Source organism: Pocillopora damicornis, chromosome 7 (genome assembly GCF_964200805.1).
Source record: "Pocillopora damicornis chromosome 7, jaPocDami1.2, whole genome shotgun sequence".
In the NCBI taxonomy this organism is placed as follows: Eukaryota; Metazoa; Cnidaria; class Anthozoa; order Scleractinia; family Pocilloporidae; genus Pocillopora; species Pocillopora damicornis.
In genome coordinates, this window is record NC_142676.1 from 10,935,001 (window position 1) to 10,954,483 (window position 19,483).

The following is a 19,483-nucleotide window of genomic DNA, read 5'->3' on the forward strand; positions in this document are numbered from 1 at the left end:
TCCCAACTGAAATATCGTCGCATCATTTATCATATCAGTTGTTTAGAAGCAGAATCCTACTGTAATCATTTTCATAACGCACTCTTCCTGTTACAATTTATCTGAGTTTAGCACAGACGGGTTATGTAATTATTTAGGAATTTGGAAACACTAATAATCACTCTAAGAAAAATAGCGGCATTCTAAATTTTAAAAAAGGTGTCGTCGGGACGTGTAAGGTGCTCAAGACAACTGCGTGAACTTCAGGGACCGCATGGATAAGAGTGCTCTATTTGCTGTGCAACACTAGTTGCTACTATTTAGTTGTGTCTATTATTTGAGACGTTATCCTGACATGGGAAAATATGATTTTATTTAGAATTCGTAACTATTAATAGATCAAAAACATGCAAGACCTCTTGTAAACGCTGGAATTCATTAGCAAATTTCTCTAGATGCGTTCAGTGCCCTTTAGTCTGTTCATATCTCCCCTCTAACTTGCTCTGCTTTAAAAAAAATGGATTCCATGTTACCGTGCACCTTTTCAATAACAAATTATAGCATGCACTACACAAGGTGCAGCTGAGTGAATCACTAATGTTTCATTAAATCCACAATTGAACGGACCCACGACGACTTTGAATCAATTTTTTCTTTGTAATAAAGAAGCAAAAATGGTCGGTGGTGACGCTATCTATTCGTCTGTCTTCCAGTAGATCACTAATAAGAAGTTATAAACTACATTTTGTAAACTTCTTCAAGAATAGTGTGACTAGAAAAATTGTCACCATCTGCTTAATATCATGTTTGACTGGCCCACTTGCTAGGAACCAACACTTTCATGCAACGAGACAAAAAGGCAAGATACAGTCTGTTTTCTTTGAACAAGTTCCATTATTTGAATATGCCGACAGTTGGAATATTGTTGGTGTACAATGATTTTGAATGTGCCTTTAAATGCCTTCAACATCCTTCATGCTTCTCTGGAAACCTTGCTACTAAAGGGAAACTATGGTGCGAGTTCCTGTCATCTGATAAGTAGAGCGACCCCAAGGAATTCAGACAAAACAAAAGTTGGCATTACTTTTACATTGTGGTAGGAATCGGTTTCTCTCTCATTTGATATTAGCCGAAATGTTGATGGAAAAATGCCATGTATAAAGCAAAATAGTTCAGGAGAAGTTAAATGATAGCCTCTCTGATGTGTAATTACGTGATCATTTCTTCCAGCCATTTCCTTGCTTCTAGATAGAACTGTAGTCCAAGTATAATTTTTTTCTTATTCGTAATCCGTTTGCAATTTTAATTGATCATTTATTTATCTATTTATCTAATGCTCAGCTAATGAATTATTCAATTATTTTTCTCATCTACCCTCGTCAACTGTGGCTTACCTGTTAAGAAATAGGGCTTTTTGAAACTAATACTCCCTGCATAACTATGTCATAAAAAAAATATCGCAAGAACAGTATAGGTGTTCTCTTAAATATACGTACTTCGCACAGTGTATGGAGCTCACTGTGTTATACTTTCGATGATTCTTTCATTTTTTATTTTTGTTTCGCGAGAACACTTCAGCTGAAAATCATTGCAAGAACAAAGACCCTTATCAAAATGATAGTACCCACACAGCTAACTGTTTTCTTTATTCTACTGTTTTTGCGGGTTTGAGGTACTCAACAGGTGATCGTTAAAACTTTTTGTCGATTTCTTGAGACCTTCCATTCAGCAAGAAAGATAAAACTCTGTATTTATAGGAAGCCAAACTAGTCTGGTTCTTATGGAAACATGTACCAGCATTCAATTCCTTAAGTCAGCAGATTTACAAGTCATCACCTTTTGACCCCTAAGACTAACTAGCAGCTAATTCTTCAAGGTCATGCAAAGAAACAAAATGACTCCCAATAAGTGATCTTTTTTAAAACAAATTCTCAATGCCAGTGCTATTTAATTTGCAGAGAACAACATGAATAATATGCATACTGATGTTCGGGTGTAAAAGGTTAAATTAGTTTTCACTGTAATCTCAGATTCACTAAACCTGTTATCGGCAGATATGTTCTGGAGTGCCCAGGATGTGGTGTAATCTATCGTAGCCGTCAGAACTGGTTTGAAAATAAATACCCAGTTAAGACTGTGGTCCGGACTGAGCTTCGCCATGCATGGCATGGGGTGAGGTTTAATGCTCGACTACTGAAGATAAATCCAGTCACTTTTTTCCCAATAATTCATGAAAATCTGTGACATTGCTTACAGAAACAGACTCTTAAATTGTATTTGAGTAATATAACACACTTTCTATTGGTTTATCAGCGTAATAACCATGCAGTATGTTGGGAGAACACATGAAAAATTTGTAAATCACAAACCGGAGGCAAGTGATTGATAAACTTTTCTAGTGTTCACAACATCCCAAGAGGGTTATTAGGGCAGTAAAGCAATAAAAGGTGTGGTCTATCCTTTTTATAGAATGAAGTTGAAACAAAACAGTATATTTCAGTTTTCTATGAGTTTTAACTGGCCAAGTATAATTAATGAAAGGTATTTGACCAACAAGCTCCAGCCATTTCATGAAGAAAATAGTCTTTTGCATCTTTTATTGTAACACACTTTTTGTATTCGGCAAGTTTTTGCGAAGCTGGATGGTGGCCATGCGGCCAGACGGTTTTTGAATCATTTCAGCCATGTAACTGACGCAATTAGAAATCTCGGTACTTCTTCCAGTCAGGCAGTGACCAACTGGATCACAGACAGAGTGGCTCCAGATTAATGGGTCGCAAATTCTGAAATAACAGTAAGTTTAAAAAAACTTGGTTCAGTTTGTAGTGAACTGCCTCTACACTGCAGTCATACACGATGAAGTTTAGGGCTCAAAATGAAGAAAAAAAAAAAGAAAGACAAAAAAACAAAATATAAATATGAATAAAAAAATAAAGAAACCCTTTACAGTGGCCAATTTACATTATTAACTCAGTTGATAAAACCAAATTATCATGTAATACCTCTTCATTGACGCAGTGCCACAGCTTCATTTATGAGAAACTTACCCTCTCTATTCATCAAATTTTGGTTGAAACAAATTTAAAAGTCAAATTAGTCAAAAAATGTCTTAACTTCTTCTTCTGGCTTATTTCTTATCTTTTAGGCTTGTCAGGTATGCCGTCAAATATTCAGCGAAGGGAAGACTAAGCACCACTGTCGCGCCTGTGGAGGTGGGGCTGTGATGCATGTTCAACCAATAAGAAACCTGTACCAGAACGAGGCTGGGGTGAGGAACAAGTGAGAGTGTGTGACCGTTGTTTTGGAAAAACGTCAACTGTGGAGGCTCAGCCTCAACCCACACTTAGATCGTAAGTTGAAGGGCTAAGCTTGATTGCGATTTCTCCTCAATATTAAACACATATTTTGTGCTCTTTTAAACAGTGATTTATCAGATGCTCTAGAAGAGGAAACTCCTCAAGAAATTGTGCACCCTGAAGATGACCACAGTCTGTATTCTGAAAACCCTTTTGGACCAGTAGCTGCCCGAAAAGTAACAGAGGTTGTTCAGTCTGCTGTGGGTGTTTTAAAAACAGCCATTGTTTACCCTAAGGGGTTCATCACTGATGCAGCAAGGCCAGGATACTGGGTACCAGACTCCCAAATTTTAGCCTGTAACTGTTGCCAAACTGAATTCAAGGGAAGTGATACCAAACATCATTGCCGAGCCTGTGGTATGGGTGTCTGTAGCAACTGTTCAGAAAGTAGGAGACCTGTGGCTTTAAGAGGTTGGGATCACCCAGTCAGAGTTTGTGACCAGTGTGCTGCTAAAAAAGGACAGCTTTAGGGTCAATTTGTTTTCAGTAAGAAGCCAGCCATGAGAAACTTCCAGCTTATTGGCCCTTTATGATCAAGTTTTTATTAATACTGCAACCTTACGAGGTTTAAATCAAACTTGCTACTTCATGGCCTTGCGTGGAGATGGAGAACATAATCATTGGCTGTGAGATCAAGTCTGATTTAAGTCCATGGCATCCTTTGCTTGAGGCCTTTTAAACCAAAAGTAGAGTCTTTTGAGGGCTTTTTACTTAAAAGAAATAAAAACCAACAATAGGGTTATCACAGGGGCCTGGCAGACCTACGAATAATAACCCAAAAAGGCAATGGACTCTTAAATTGAACACATGCAAACTGTCTGATATGCAGGAAAATGTTCACGATCAGGTCTTGATTAGTTTTAAGCTACTGCATTTGATTGATTGAGAGGGTTTCCAGAGTTTTATAGACCATTCATTAAGTGAAGCAAAGTAAAACCGGAGCAATGCTGGTTTAATTTGGATGCTAGAAAATCCTACATTATCCTATTCACCTTTGCTATCTTAGGAGAGATCAAATGAGTAATTTCTCTTAACAGAATCAATAAATCTATAAACCAAAAGGTGATGAGAGTAAAGAAAATTATCAACCTTATGATAAAGCGATCTTTAATTTACTACCACCTACTCAGAACTAACATTGAAAGAAATGTATAGCGGATGGTAAGGAGAACTTACACTGCAATCCAGGGAGTATAAGGGTATATGGGACCTACAGAAGTAGGTTCTTAGAACGTTTTGAAAATGCTATGCCTGAAAGTTGGAAGAGGCTACTGCTAATTTTACTGTACAATAGTTATACTTTTAAGAAATAATACTACAGGTGTGAGATATTATAATTCAAAATAACTAAATCCAACATTTCTGTAAAAAGTTTGGGTGAAATTTTTTCCATGTATATTTCCATGTTTGCATTTCTTGTGAGCATTTTCTTTAGTAGGTTTATTTCTAATTTTTGTTAGCTAAAATTGATGATAAACATTTTTCAGGCTGTTCTGTGCTAAACTTTCTTTGGGATTTTCCCTAGTTCCCAGGCTACTTCAATTTATACACGTTAAGCTACTGACAAAACAGTACATAGGACCATTGTGACTGCTCTCACATAATAAACTGGTGAGAAATAGAAATCATGTGAAAGGTAACATCAGCTCATCAGTAAAAGATCTGTTCCTAGGAGTTTTCCTGTACTCTGCCTTCAACTCCCATTGGGTGGGATGCCAATCTATTTCAAGGTTAACCCTTTCCGCTCTAAAATCAGTATGCATATTCTCCACACTGTTCCTCATGTTTCCCTAGGAACTGAAGAGGAGAATTGGTTTAACAATCCAGAGCTTTAGTCGGTGACCAATTCCTTGATTTGAGTGACCTTAATGTTTGATCCAGGGGTGATATTGTAAGAGAAATTGGATGCTTGTCACTCTCAGGAGTCAAAGGTTTAATAAGTGTTTGTTTAGCAATTTTTAATTGTTTAATTCTTGTAGAGGACAATGGATTCTGAGAATAGGAAGGGAAAGGCTTTGAGCTTTTCAGTGGATGGGAGGGATGTCAAAAACCAAAACAAAAGAAATTACAACAGCCTAGTGGAATATAAGAAAACATCACATGGGGCCAATTGAGATTTCAAAGCTACCACAAGCAAACTGCCCAGGTGCTGAAATAGATGAGACATGTAATTGGTTCAGAGAGCAGAACAGGTTTTTTTAGCTGGAGAAAAATCAGGGGAGGAGAAAAGTCACCCGTCTATCGGCAAAACAAAATAATATGAGGGTTTTCAGCGATTTTTTTCTTTCATTTTAGAGATCCCAAAGCACCATTTATTAGTCAGACAGGTGCAGTACCATAAATTTAGTTTGAAATGTTTATGTCTCCGGGAGAAAACTAAAGTGAAAAAAGTGAAAAGCGATAAAAAGAGAATTGTATGTGGCTTTCATTTCGAAGAATATCATTTTAAGAGAGAGTCTGACCGTGAGGGAAGGGAAAACGGTGACCAGCAACGGGAGATAAGGCTCTGAGAATCAGTAGGAGATTTGCAACGAAAGGGTAAACAAAGCGGGAGAGAGGAAAGAGCTTAGAAAAGAGGGCAGCTATGTAAAGCGGGCGTTGTGGAGGAGAGACAAGATTAGAAATGGAAGATTGTTACATCTGAGCAGCAAGTCTAAGGTAGTTATCAGATAAGTGCCCCGCCCGAACTTAGATGAGCTGAAGTCCAGAACTGTGCAACTACATCTCACTGAAGGCAACGAAAGATAAAACTGCAACAAACTAGTCTACTTTATTGAAGTATTGTTTCAATTTCATTTAGGCCAGAAAGCGTAGCTGTTCCTTTCCTTTCAGGATTGTAGTGATACACATAACAATCCAAACGCAGTGGGAGAGATTTTGACCCGTCCACCTCTTCCTCAAAAGATACACCTTCTGAAATTTTAGGATAATATTGGAAAACATTATTGGCCAATAATAATTTCTACGACAAAGTAAGCGAGTTGGACACCTCTGTTATCAGAATATTTGAATGCTGTTTGACATGCCGTTTTACATGAGAGAATTTTCAACTTGGTATCCCAAATTTTCCTTTGTAGGCTTAGTAGAAAGAATGGCTAGAGGTTGATCCAGGGTAAAAACCAAAGTTATACACGGACATAAGTCCCTATCCGAGGGGTTGCGCTTGAAACAGGAAAAATATGTACAGTGACTATTAGACATATTATAAGTTTTTTTTTTTTGCGAAAACTGGGTCATATTTATTGTACCAAGATGTATCCCATGGCTTTGATGTGTTTGTCTCCATTATCTGGAGAAACATCGGCCTCGTTACCGCACGTGTTTGAATTGCCAGGTCTCCCTGCTGTGCCAAATCTGATCCTCGAGTTGCACGAGTCACACTCATCCTCGTTGTTGCTAACAATACCAATTCTGGCTTTAGAATATCCACTCTAACTACAAACGAAATTGAACCCTTCTTTGTTGCAGTTGTACTGTAATGAGCCTTGGGAACCAATCAACCCTTTCCACTTCTCACGACCCAGTGAGGTGGCGCGGTATTGGCCATCAGCAATCAGTGAGTGCAGAGAATCAGCATGCTTGTGGATGACAATGAACCTGAGCTGTTGGTGGATCTTCATACCGAGACAGATCTTGGAGAAGGATACGTTCCAGTAGGTGGGTAGCTTTGATTCCTGTCTGTCGAACCCAGTCTCCCCTCCGGGAAGATTGTATCCTTGATTATGTATCCAGTAATGTTTATTATAATGGAATGTGGTCTGAAATATAGGAGCAATTCAACTTTTTTTATTTACTCCGAATTAATGGATATTTGCTGTCGAATTCCTGTCGTGTATCTGCATTTATTGATCCATTACTCATTTGTTTTACCGTTGAATTGACCTTGGTGTTTACGGCATCGTGTCGTGAAGACTAAAGTCAGTTTTTTTTCCAACACGGACCTTGCACCGTAGATCAGTGCATACCTATCTAGTTATAAGGCGTTCTGATGTTTTTTAATTTGCCCGCCAATCAAGAGGCATTGACATGATAATAATTTGTGAAGTGAATGAAGGATGATAGACGTTGCTATTCCTTAAAGAAATTATCTCTTTTTAGATATAACAAAAACAAATTGGAGTTTGTTTGTGTCGCGATAAAAGTAACCTGATCCCCCGATAAGACTCTGTGATATTCCTATGATCCATGATACCTCCTCATTGGCAAGTTGGTCGGCCCTAAATGTTCTATAGTCCTCCAAGAATCCTCCTCTACCTATCCCCCTTCCCCTCGCTGTGTAGGGGATGAGCAATGACAGCTCTTTAAATCAGTGTAATATCTACATATCCATTAACTAGCGTGGAACTTCAACTCAGATACGATTTATTCTTTGTTCCGAACAGCTTTTAACCGAATTATGATCTTAATGATGTGTATTTCTTATCTAGCTGTTACATGATATTAAAGAAAAATATGTTAGCATATATTTATGCATTCTTTTTCATTCTTTTTCAACAGTCACTACACACAATAAGTCTTGAAGGAGGTCTGTTCTTCATGTATTACCTTCTCGATGAAACACAAGAGGCATACATAAGTTACATGCACGTTTTTAACTTGCAATGTTTTGAAAGAGAGCGGGTTTATACAGGAAATGAATTTTTTAATGAAAGTATGGACCTTTCTGCCGTCAATCTTCATGACTGGCGTCCATCCTCCATCTCCACACCCAAAATTTCCCATGTGACAGAAAACGGACAATGGTTGGGAGTCAACAAGAAGGGTAACCACACCACTCACATTGAATCTTTTGAATCAAAATAAAAAAAAAAAAAAAGAAATACAAAAAGTAATGAAAACAATGATGGTGAAATAAGGCTTGAGCTTATAAAAATAATTATTATAGCTAGAACGGTGGCAATGAAAATGACAATGGGAAAGAAAGTGAGTGATAACAATAATAATAATTCAACAAATAAGCTAATGAAAAGTTGATCCTTCAGACGTCAATAACTGCGGAACATAAACACCAGCCTTGATAACAAGAATGCTTGGTTATTTGTCCTGGAATCCAGCCGGTGTGCGAGGGCAAACGATATTTTTCACTTCTTCGGTGATGACAGTAATGCACTCTATTGAAATGAATCAAGGTTTAAAGGAGGACTTTCTTCGCATATAGAATGTGGTTTGAAAATTGGGCTGTATTCGGTGAAGTGATGGGCTTAAACTGTATGCGGGCAAGCGCGAAATTTAATGTACTATGAAAATAATATCGAAAATCAAATCTACTTGCATGTCATGAATTTCTTTACACGAGGGAGCTCCTGCAAGAAGTTTAAAAATACCTTTGATTAGAAGAAATTGTAAACTTGTTTTAGCTACATCTTAATCCATCATTGGGAAGCTATACTGACTGGGTAAGCCTCCTTCACATACTGAATAAAATGTTTTTCTTTCCTCATGATCACTACACGTCATTTTTGCTTTGTACAGTGTGAAAACTGCATTCCAAATGAATCGATCAACATACTCCTTGTAAGTCACAAGCAGTACTGATGAGCTGCAGAACAGTCATATATTCCCTCTTTTTTAATCCGGAAAGTTCTACAGGTGGCTAATTATCTTTTTGTTTGTGGTTTATGAATTTTTACCACTGTTTCTTTCTACTTTCAGTGCAGCTCAGAAGAAGATATGTGAAGACCTATAAGGAGAAGGGAGATGACAAGAGAAATGACAAAAAAAACAAAAATTCGCCATTGAATTGTGTTGGTGAGGAAACCGCAACAAAGGCCTGCTGTCCTTCGGTGTTTACAGACTAGTAAGAGAGCTTTAAGTTATATGAGGACAGAAAAAGCTCTTCTCTTCTTTGAGACCCAATTAACAAGCAGCGCGGTAAAGTTTTCCGCGTTGTTGTTAACCTGAAAGTCTCACGATATCAACATAATAGTTGCGTTTACCTCTTTCGCAAATCGGACCTTCAAATCAAGCGGTACACAGACACCGATAACCTTTCTTAGTAAATCCGCTTTGACAAGTAGCATTGTTCTGACAAGGATTTTGAACGCAATTTCTCTGACAGAAGAAACAGACCGTTGTCATTGTTATTGTCATTATCATTATTATAATCATTTTTATCATCCAATAGTCAACCACTACCGTCATCAACATCGTCATCGTTATCCTTGTCATCATAGTTGTCCTTTTATTTCTATATTTCTCCAATAACTTTAAATGCTTTGTCTTTGAAGCGATTTTGGTGAAGAGCACAGACACAATATTACTGCTGTCTTGAAAGAGTGTAAACAACTCAAGTTCGTAATTTGAGATGAACATGAGACTAAGCGTTTTTAAAAGAAAAACAAAATATACCAGTCTGAATCTTAAATTGAAAGTAATATTTACCTCAGTTGCGTGATAAGAATACATTTCTTGGTCTATCAACTTTTCTTCGTGTCCTTCATGAGTAGCATTGTTCAGTTCATATTTATAGTTTCCATATCTATCTGCCCGTGTATAAAGATTAATGCTGACGCAGTCGGGCTCCATATAATACAAGTTTTCACAGAACCTGGAAACTGTTATTTCCACGGTGCGAATTGTGTGGTTTATGAGGCGTTTCCCGTCAAATGCTTTCTCAGGCCCGAACTCCAAAGCGAAAAAATCATACGATACTTGAACGATTTGACACACTGCAGCAACTATAAAGTTTAATGAACTGTGAATTAACTACAATGTTCTAAATATTTTTAGGAAATTACGCTGAAAAACGGGCACTACATGTAATAAGACATCAATCTGTAACCAATAGAATCCGAGTCTATTTTAAGGTTTTCCACTCTTTTAATGGCTACAAAAGTACACAAGATCAATCAGTTCAGTATTCAAAGACGTGGATTTTAACTGTTCCATGTTCCAAGAGAAAGACATTGTCACTGGTAGAAAATTTTGAGCTCGATGATCACTTAATGCCAATGAATATTCGAAACGTTTTAGTCATTTCTAGTCTAAAACAATGTAGTTTTTAGGAGAACAAGAACGATGGCTTTCGAGGGACCACTGCTGTTTCTGTTGCATAAAAGCTAAGTGGCAGTTAATCACAATTCAATCTTTTTTTCGGAAATATTTTAAAACTTTGTTTGATATAGATGAGCTCGTTAATATTTCATTAGAAAACGACTTAAATATCCTTGTATATTGAAGTATACGAGATTTGGGGATGTCTACATATCTCTTTAATAGTTTAAATTTGTAGTTACTGTATATTTAGGGCTTTTTCACGACCGTTTGCCTGGACTGTTTTGTCGGAATAAAATGTCTCCAAGGTGAAACAAGTGTGGTTTACGGACTTAAAACAACAGTGTAGTTTTATTGCACCAATATGTACCCCATGGCTTTGATACTCTTACGTCCCATGACAGGACGGAAAAACGCGTGGACTGTAAGTACCTCCCGTTGTCCCATACAAAGCCTTAGAAAACTTTTCTAAGGCTTTGTATGGAACTACGGGAGGTACTTACAGTGCATGCATTATCCGTCCTGTCATGATTATCTGATTTTGTTTCGATTGCCTCGTTTCCACAAGATTTTGCGCCATTAGGGTAACTTCCTGTACCAAATCCAATCAAAGAGTCGCACTTGCCGCAGTTGTTCTGCCCATTGCTAATAATGCCAATTCTGACTTTAGAATGATCACTTTGATCACTAAAGGCATTGAATCCTTCTTTGTTGCATTTGTGCTGTAAAGAGGCGTTGCTGCCTATCAACTTTTTCCACTCGTCACGACTCAGCGACGTGTCTCGGTATTGGCCATCAGCAATTATTGAGTGAAGAGAGTCAGCCAGCTTGTTGATAACAATAAATCTGAACTGTTGGTTGATCTTCATTCCAAGACAGATCTTGGAGAAGGATATGTTCCAGTAGGTGGGTAGCTTTGATTCTTGTTCGTCAAACCCAGTCTCTCCACCGAGAAGATTGAATTCATCGTAATTACTCCAATAATCTGCATGATAACGGAAGGTGGTCTGAAATAGAGAAGGAATTAATTTTTTTAATTTTTTTTCTCCGAATTGATGGGTTTTCTGCTGTCGACCTCCTGTGGTGTATCTGCTTTTAACCGAATTATTATCTCGAAGGTTTATTTTTCTTATCTAGCTGTTACATGATACCAGAGACAAATATTTAAAGATAGTTAAGCCATTTTTTTTCAGTCACTACACACAAGTCTTAAAATTTACGTTGAACAACGTCTGTTCTTCGTGCATTACCTTCTCGATGAAAAACAAAAGGCATACATGTGGACAGGCACGTTTTTCAACTTGAAAAGTTTTAAAGAGGGCGAGTTTATGCACCAGATGAATTATTTAATGAAAGTACGCACCTCTCTGCCGTTAATTTTCATGACTGGCGTCCATCCTCCATCTCCACACCCAAAATTTCCCATGTGACAAAAAACGGACAATGGTTGGGAGTCAACAAGAAGGGTAACCACACCACTCACATTGGATCTTTTGAATCAAAAGGAAAAAAACAAATACAACTAATAATGAAGACAACGATGGTGAAATAAAACTTGAGCTTATAGAAGTCATAGCTACAATGGTGGGAATGAAAATGACAATAGGAAAGTTACTGAGCGACAATAATAATAATTCGACAAATAAGCAGACGAAAAGTTGAGCCTTCAGACGTCAATATCTGTGGAATATAAACAACAGCCTTTATAACAACAATGCTTGGTTATTTGTCCTGGAATCAAATAGATGTCCCAGGGCAAATGTTATTTTTCTCTTCTTCTCTGAGGACAGTAATGCACCCCTTTTAAATGAACCAAGGTTTAAAGGACGACTCTCTTTGTATATGGAACGTGGTTTGAAAATTGGTCTGTATTCGGTGACGTGATGGGCTTAAACTAATTGCGGGCAAGCGGAATATTTGATGTACCATGAAAATAATATCGAAAATTAATTCTACTTACATGTCATGAATTTCTTTACACGAAGAACCTCCTGGAACGAATTTAAAAATACCTTTGATTAGAAGAAATTGTAAATTTGTTTTAGCTTCATCTTAATCCATCATTGGGAAACCATATTGACTGCAATCTAACTGATTGAAAAAATAATTTTATCATGTTCTAAGCTCTGCTTTGTAGCTGAAAAGAGTTCTCAGTTTCATTCACTTTGTTTGGCAGCATGCATGTTTTCTTCAAATACATCATTGATAAAAAACGGCGTCAGGGGAGGATCCATTGTTGTTATCTTAATAAAACAGTAAATATTTTTATCCAGTTTTTTAAACTTTCTACTTTATTTGAAGGCTTACCAAGTTTATTAACAGTTGTGTCTGAAAAATAATTAATTACTTCGAAAAAGATCAAAAACTCATGATTGGGCATTTAGTTTCCACACTAATAATATTAACGGTTTAAGCTGCAACAGATGCCAGCTCGTATTTTGTGATTTTACTCGAAGAGTACGTTCAAACGATTAAGAATCATCGACGGATGTGTTTCAAAGGTACTTACCAACTGAAAAAAAAGGAGATGAAGAAAAAAAATAAGCAATTTGTGGATGAGGTTGAGTACGATATCTTGAATTAGCAAAAGCGAGATCTGAGTTGTCTTCTGAAGCCAAAGGACGAGGGAGATCACGCAGACACATACAAAAGGTTTAATATATATCGTGATTTCATGCGAAAACTGAATTCAATAATTTCCTATTACGTAGATATTTCAAAAATTTGAGTTGCAAACGTTTTAAAACACTACACGGACGTCTTTCTACTTAGAAACTAAGTAGATTTTGAGCTCGAAATGGTAAGTGCAATATCCGTTACGGATATTGGGTTATTGTGTCAAGTTCACACGCTATAAAATATTTATTGGTCACTATCAACCCATCTGATATTTTATAATAAGTCTAATGTATACTAATAGTGGTTATCGTATACCTTTGGTAGCCTTAAATAGTATAATAATGGTGACAAGATTCTTAAATTTGCGCTGCAATGTTTGCTTTGTAGCACCTGCTTATCTTCAAATAGTTTATAAAGGTCTCAATGCCTTGTGGAATGGCAGTGCTACCGTTAATGTAGCAAAATTCTTACTTATACTTTTCACTAACTGATTTTCCTCTATATTTCGACCCCAACGTTTACCTTTACATTCTCGTCCATTTCCAGTAAGTCCATGTTTACATGTACAATTGTATGCCCCTTTGGTGTTATTGCAAAATGCATGAGGACTGCAGGTGTGTAACATTTCAAGACACTCGTTGATATCTCCAAATTAAATGATAAAAATGATTGAAAAAATAGACAGACGAATAAATGAACAAAGAATAGCAGCAGATATTGATGTCTGAACAAAAAAAAATTAACAAATAAATGAAAACAAAATTATCGTACCAAAAAAAAACAAAAAAAGAAAAAAAAAGCATAGAAGCACCAACAACTGTGAAAACCACAATAAATACGTAGGCCTCCTTCACATACTGTTCCTGGTTTGGTAAACGTAGTTTTAGTTTTCTCGTGATTACTACACAATTTTTTCCAAATGAATCGATCAACAGCCGCCTTGAAGGTCATAAGCAGTACTGATGAGCTGCGAAACATTCATATCTTCCTTGTGTAAAATTGCAAAAGTGCAAATGTAAGCTTTATCTTTTCATTGCATAATTGCTAATAAATCCAACGCTGACCTTTACATTCTCGTCCATTTCCCGTGAATCCATTTTTGCATGTGCAATTGTATGAACCTTTGGTATTGTTGCAAAACGCATCAGGGCTGCATTTGTGTATCCCACGAACACATTCGTTGATGTCTGAACCAAAAAAAAACTTAACAAATAAATGAAAACAAAATTATCGTACCAAAAAAAAAGCAAAAAAAAAAAAAGCATAGAAGCACTAACAACTGTGAAAACCACAATAAATGCGTAGGCCTCCTTCACATACTGTTCCTGGTTTGGCAAACGTAGTTTTAGTTTTCTCATGATTACTGCACAATTTTTTTAAAATGAATCGATCAACAGCCGCCTTGAAGGTCATAAGCAGTACTGATGAGCTACGAAACATTCATATCTTCCTTTTATTTCAATGCGGAAAGTTCCGCAGGTGACTTATAACCTTATTGCTTGTGGTTAATGCACTTTATCACTGTTTTTTTTCCACTTTCAGTGCAGCTCAGAAGATACGAGAAGACGAATAAGGAGAAGGGAGATGACCAGAAGAAATGACCAAAAACGAAAATTTCGTTATTGAGTTGTGTTGGTGAAGAAACCGTGACAAAGGCTTGCTGTCCTTCGGTTTTTACTGACTAGTAAGAACGGTTTAAGCTACATGGGGAAAGGAAAAGCTCTTTTATTCTATGAGACCCCATTAACAAGCAGCACGCTAAAGGTTTTCCTCGTTGTTGTTAACCTGAAGGTCTCAAGATATCAACATAAAAGTTGTGTTTACCTCTTTGGCAAATCGGACCCTCAAATCCAGCGGTACACAGACACCGATAACCTTTCTTAGTAAATCCGCTTTGACAAGTGGCATTGTTTTTACAAGGATTTTGGACACAATTGCTCTGACAGAAGAAACAGACCGTTGTAATTTTCATTACCATTATCATCATTATAATCATTTTCATCCTCTACTAGACCACTACGGTTATCAATATCGTTATCGTTATCCTTGTTATCAGAGTTGTCCTTTTCCAATAACTTTAAATGCTTTGTCTTTGAGGAGATTTTGGTGAAGAGCACAGAGGAAATATTACCGCTAATGTCTTGAAAGAGTAAAAACAACTCAAGTTCGCAATTAAAGGTGAACACGAGACTCAGAGTTCTTAAAAAAAAACAAACAAAATAAACCAATCTGACTCTTAAATTGAAAGTTACATTTACCTCAGCTGCGTGATAAAAATACATCTCTTGGTCTATCAACTTTTCTTCGTGTCCTTCATGAGTAGCATTGTTCAGTTCACATTGATAGTTTCCATTTCCATCTCCCCGTGTATGAAGATTAATGCTGACACAGTCGGGCACCATATAACACAAGTTTTCGCAGAACCCGGAAACTGTAATTTCCACGGTGCGAATTGTGTGGTTTATGAGGCGTTTCCCGTCAAATGCTTTCTCAGGCCCAAACTCCAAATTGCGACACTGGTCTGCGATGCAGACGTCTTTGAAATGGCAATTATAATACATTATACGTAACGTTATTGCTTATGATGATATGGTTAGAATTTCGGAAAACTTGGTAGGTGACATTTCATCATCAATTGTGTTAGACTTGAATTTTTTTCTTCGTCTATTTTATTTCTACAAGAAAAGGGATATACAAACCCTCGACAGTGTCTCAGGTGTTATTATGAGAGTATGTAAACATGGCAAAAATTCCCTATTATTAAATTGAAAATGATTTCATTTCTGTTTCGCCTGTTTCAAGGGCTGTTTGAAAGGCTTCGGAAAGACGGCAATCTCTGAACAGTTTGGCTCAATGGAGGAAGATGACTAAGGGGGTTCAAATTCCTCGGCAGAAGTTTTGTTATCGATTTTGTAATCGTCTGTGTTTCGCTTTGTAGAATTCTTACTTAATTAATACACTTACGTACACGAAAATGTCATACTTCTTCAAAGTACTATCTGTGCGTTGATAACTGAATATTTTAACGACAATTCTTCAGTTAATATAGGTGGAAAAAGCTAATTTTCTGACTTAATGACAAATTTTCATAATTGAATAAAACGTTTCCCCCCCAAAAAAACGAATACTCGAACCAATGGTAAACATGAATTGGATATAAGTCATACTGAAACATGACAGGACGGATAATGCATGCACTGTAAGTACCTCCCGTTGTTCCATACAAAGCCTTAGAAAAGTTTTCTAAGGCTTTGTATGGGACAACGGTAGGTACTTACAGTCCACGCGTTTTTCCGTCCTGTCATGTAACCTTGTGATCTGACAGCCCTTTGTATCGTAAAGCAGAGCTCCAATAAGAAAAGGGAGACAAAAACAGAATACATGATACAGATAACGATTAGAAAACTTCTAGCCTCTTAGACATATGCTTGAGAAACGAATTATTTACTTAATATTACTCATCATGACAGGGGAAGTTTGAAACAATGAAAATTAGGCTGACGCGGGTTAAACCAATGGCAGTCAAATTATTTCGTATGTCAGCTGTTCTGCCTTAGTTTCTACCAGTAAAAATGTTTGTTTAGAATGCTGTTCGGTTCAGCAATAATTTGCCTGTCAATTGCCATAATTAAGTTTTGTCGCATCATTCTGTAGCCTGACATGCTACCATGAATAATTGATAAATAACAGTTGAAATTATGCAGCCGTGTAACACGTCAGCAAATTCACCTCCTCGACAACTTTCATATCCATACTGTCGTCCCATTTTAGGAATGATAAATGAAATTTGTTAAATGATAAGTAACTGATATTTAAACCGTTTGTGCTGAATTAGGGTAAATTGGACCTGAAAGAATTATTTTAGGTCACGCAATGTTCCTACAACTTTATATTCATAGCATAATCGAGCAGACGTTTAGACCGGTAAAGCTCGCATAAGTTCTGTGTCATAATGTAATTGACTAAATTGGTTCGTCGTTGAAAATGCGTACGTTAAATAAATGGATAGATGTGAGCCTAGATTGTGAAAATGAAGAATTCATTTGATGGTTTCCTAGCTTATCGCTTTTACACAACAGCTGGCATTGGGAAAGTTTGCCAAATTATCATGCAACCACAGTTTATTTTGGTGGTGGTAAGAACTTCCTGTGTGTCATGATATTCGTGATGGATAAGTTTGATTATCATGGAACCTTGTTACAAGCTAAGTCAGCCAATTCACCTCCTCGACACCTTACATATCCATATTTCTGTGAATATTTCTGTCTTCCCTTTTTTTCGCTGAAAGACTTGTACAACAGCTGGGATTATGATGCTTTGTTAAATCAACATAACAATGTTTATTTTGGTTCTCTGGTGAGAACTTCCTGTGAATCATGTTCCTTCTCCATGATTTACTGCTCCCGTTTAGAAATAAAGGCTTCATATTAGAGGCAATAAATCAGTAGATATGAATGTTGTGCCGCGTAGCACTGGGAACACAAATGGTGAAACAGAGAATTAACTCTGAAGTGTAAATTAAAGTGCTATTTAAACCCATGAATAACCCATTGGGCGTTAGCCCTAATAAAGGGAAACAGGGAACCACACGAGGCAAAGAAAAAATCTTTTGACCTCGGTGGGAATCGAACCCACGACCTCCGGATTAGATCTACCGTTACTCTGCCGACTGAGCTACGAGGTCGCACAGAGAAAGTCGGGGACGATTTGCCGACTGAGCTACGAGGTCGCACAGAGAAAGTCGGGGACGATTTAGGATGGTGAATCGCGGCGAAGAGAAAGTAAGGGTACATATGAATGTTGTGCCGCGTAGCACTGGGAACACTGTCGACCTTCATGACTCACTATGAAACCCATATTTTATCTTCACACACTCACCCATACCGTTTGAATGTAAAGTCAATTTCAATTAGTTTCTGTAATCTTATATAAGTCATATAATATAAATATTTCACCGAAAAATTTATAAGTCGCATTTCTATGCACTTTCATGGGGCACCTGTTTTGTACCAAACTTTGTTTGCACTGTCTGCTGAATGTTATTTTTCATCACCATTCTCGTCCTTGTTTCAATTTGTTCAATCCTTTCTTATTCTCGTAATCTCTTTAAATAAGCTATAATATTTAGAATACCATGTTTATTGATTGTACTATACAGTCCGCGGAAGCTGGAAAAAAAAATCGCCCCTCAATATGCAAATACCTAAACGGCCTTTAAAAGCGTTCAATTTCTTGTTTAACTTCGAACATAGAGATGCTGGTTAACAAGAAGAGCGAGTAGGTTCATGCGAAAATTAAAGCCCCCGCTTGTTAGAGTTGTTTTCCTCGAAATTGCATTAATATTTTCTTCGCAGTAGCACAGATGAAGTGATGACGAAGTGGACGTGAGGCGCTTCTCCTCTCCATCCAAAAGCGGCTAAACTGATTTCAGGCGCCCCTCCAGATCATTCTCACTGTCGGACTCAAGGACTGCCTTTTCGTCATTCCCAAAAACAGCATTGAGAAAGAGTTTTTGATCCTCCCTTTTCCAGAATTCTTAAGTGTTCAATTTGTCTTTACAATTGCGTCGGAAGTGGTTGAGGCAACGTAAGCCTGTAGTTTTCGCACTGACTCTAACAAGGCATCATGAAGTGCTTTCTCCCAGTCGGTTATGAAACCTTGTCCTTTTGTACTTAGTACTTACTTATTCAGTGGATCGAGAGGCAAGTATTAAATTTGTTGAAAAACTTAAATTCTTCTGATTAGTTTATAACGTCTGCTATAACGTCTCATGAACTGTAGTCGAATTTTTATCATGAAAAGATGCACGCACCTCGTCAGGAAGCCTGCGCTTTTTGCCCTTGCTGAGAACTTGACGAGATTGTAATATCTGCGATAAAAACAAGTAACACCTCGCTGAATCATCAATCACATAAATTGTCGGTGACAAAGATTTTACAGGTTAATAATAATGACACAACTTTACACACAGGAAATTCACTTACTTGATCGCTGCAAGTGCTTGTCCCATCATCTGTCACTTCGATGATGAGGTCATCCTTTTTGGAGTCAAAAAAAGTTTCAATGTTGTCGCGCAAAACAAAATCCATTTATTTTAGCAATTAAGATACATATCTACATACATAGCGCCCTAAGTAATAGTTGACCTGTTCAAATATTTTTTGCCGTTTCTCCTCACAAGAAGCAGTTGGAGTACTCGAGATCTACAGCTGGTCTCACAAATTATATTACATGTTTTATTTCCATCTTATTACCAACAAGTTGGCGAAGCTTCTTGGGTATTTTGAAACACAGATGTACACACCTTATTGGGAAAACATCAACAGAAAGCGCCCTTTTTACGACAAAGCTAAAGTTCAATTATTTTTACAAAATTTTTCAAAAAGAAACTTTCGCTCGTCTTCGTCAGTAGCCTTCAGTTTTAGACAGGGATTGAATTTAAGAGCGACGGAGGCAGACATTTTTCTCGTGTAACAATTTGAAAGGGTGCCACTGAAAAAATTATTTTGTTTCAAACAGGGATTGGAGCGAAACAA

At 37.2% G+C, this 19,483-nt stretch overlaps 3 protein-coding genes and 1 pseudogene across 3 annotated transcripts in view; 1 reads left to right on the forward strand and 3 right to left on the reverse strand.

Annotated features, from left to right (window-relative positions):
- The window catches only part of LOC149042533 (putative skeletal organic matrix protein 5), a 20,077-nt gene extending 10,712 nt beyond the window's left edge, over positions 1–9,365 (reverse strand). The window contains exon 1 of the mRNA XM_089213133.1: positions 9,272–9,365. The gene's annotated coding sequence lies outside the window, so the exon portion shown is untranslated. The remainder of the gene's footprint in view (positions 1–9,271) is intronic.
- On the forward strand, positions 884–3,805 carry LOC149042534 (zinc finger FYVE domain-containing protein 1-like). The gene is made up of 4 exons (XM_089213609.1): positions 884–1,017; positions 2,010–2,151; positions 3,125–3,258; positions 3,403–3,805. Exons 1-4 carry the CDS (start codon positions 884–886, stop codon positions 3,803–3,805), a joined length of 813 nt encoding a protein of 270 aa, XP_089069735.1.
- LOC149042535 (uncharacterized) lies at positions 6,575–9,860 on the reverse strand (annotated as a pseudogene).
- Positions 9,861–10,069: 209 nt separating this feature from the next.
- Positions 10,070–16,620, reverse strand: LOC149042536 (uncharacterized). Its single transcript, XM_089213137.1, has 9 exons — positions 16,258–16,620; positions 15,206–15,483; positions 14,772–14,886; positions 14,012–14,134; positions 13,470–13,592; positions 12,289–12,319; positions 11,692–11,818; positions 10,880–11,335; positions 10,070–10,745 (listed from the first exon to the last, which is right to left on the reverse strand). Exons 1-9 carry the CDS (start codon positions 16,328–16,330, stop codon positions 10,680–10,682), a joined length of 1,392 nt encoding a protein of 463 aa, XP_089069263.1. The 5' UTR covers positions 16,331–16,620; the 3' UTR covers positions 10,070–10,679.
- Positions 16,621–19,483: the final 2,863 nt, after the last annotated feature.

Bases quoted from the DNA above. Each gene is read 5' to 3' on its own strand.
- LOC149042534 (XM_089213609.1), top strand. From the start codon at position 884: ATGCCGACAGTTGGAATATTGTTGGTGTACAATGATTTTGAATGTGCC. The intron at 2,152-3,124 runs GTGAGGTTTAAT...CTTATCTTTTAG, and splicing joins TTCGCCATGCATGGCATGGG to GCTTGTCAGGTATGCCGTCA. The intron at 3,259-3,402 runs GTGAGAGTGTGT...TCTTTTAAACAG, and splicing joins GAGGCTGGGGTGAGGAACAA to TGATTTATCAGATGCTCTAG.
- LOC149042536 (XM_089213137.1), bottom strand. From the start codon at position 16,330: ATGTATTCTGTTTTTGTCTCCCTTTTCTTATTGGAGCTCTGCTTTACG. The intron at 13,593-14,011 runs GTCAGCGTTGGA...TTTAATTTGGAG, and splicing joins AAATGGACGAGAATGTAAAG to ATATCAACGAGTGTCTTGAA. The intron at 11,336-11,691 runs GTGCGTACTTTC...TCTCTATTTCAG, and splicing joins TGAAAATTAACGGCAGAGAG to ACCACCTTCCGTTATCATGC.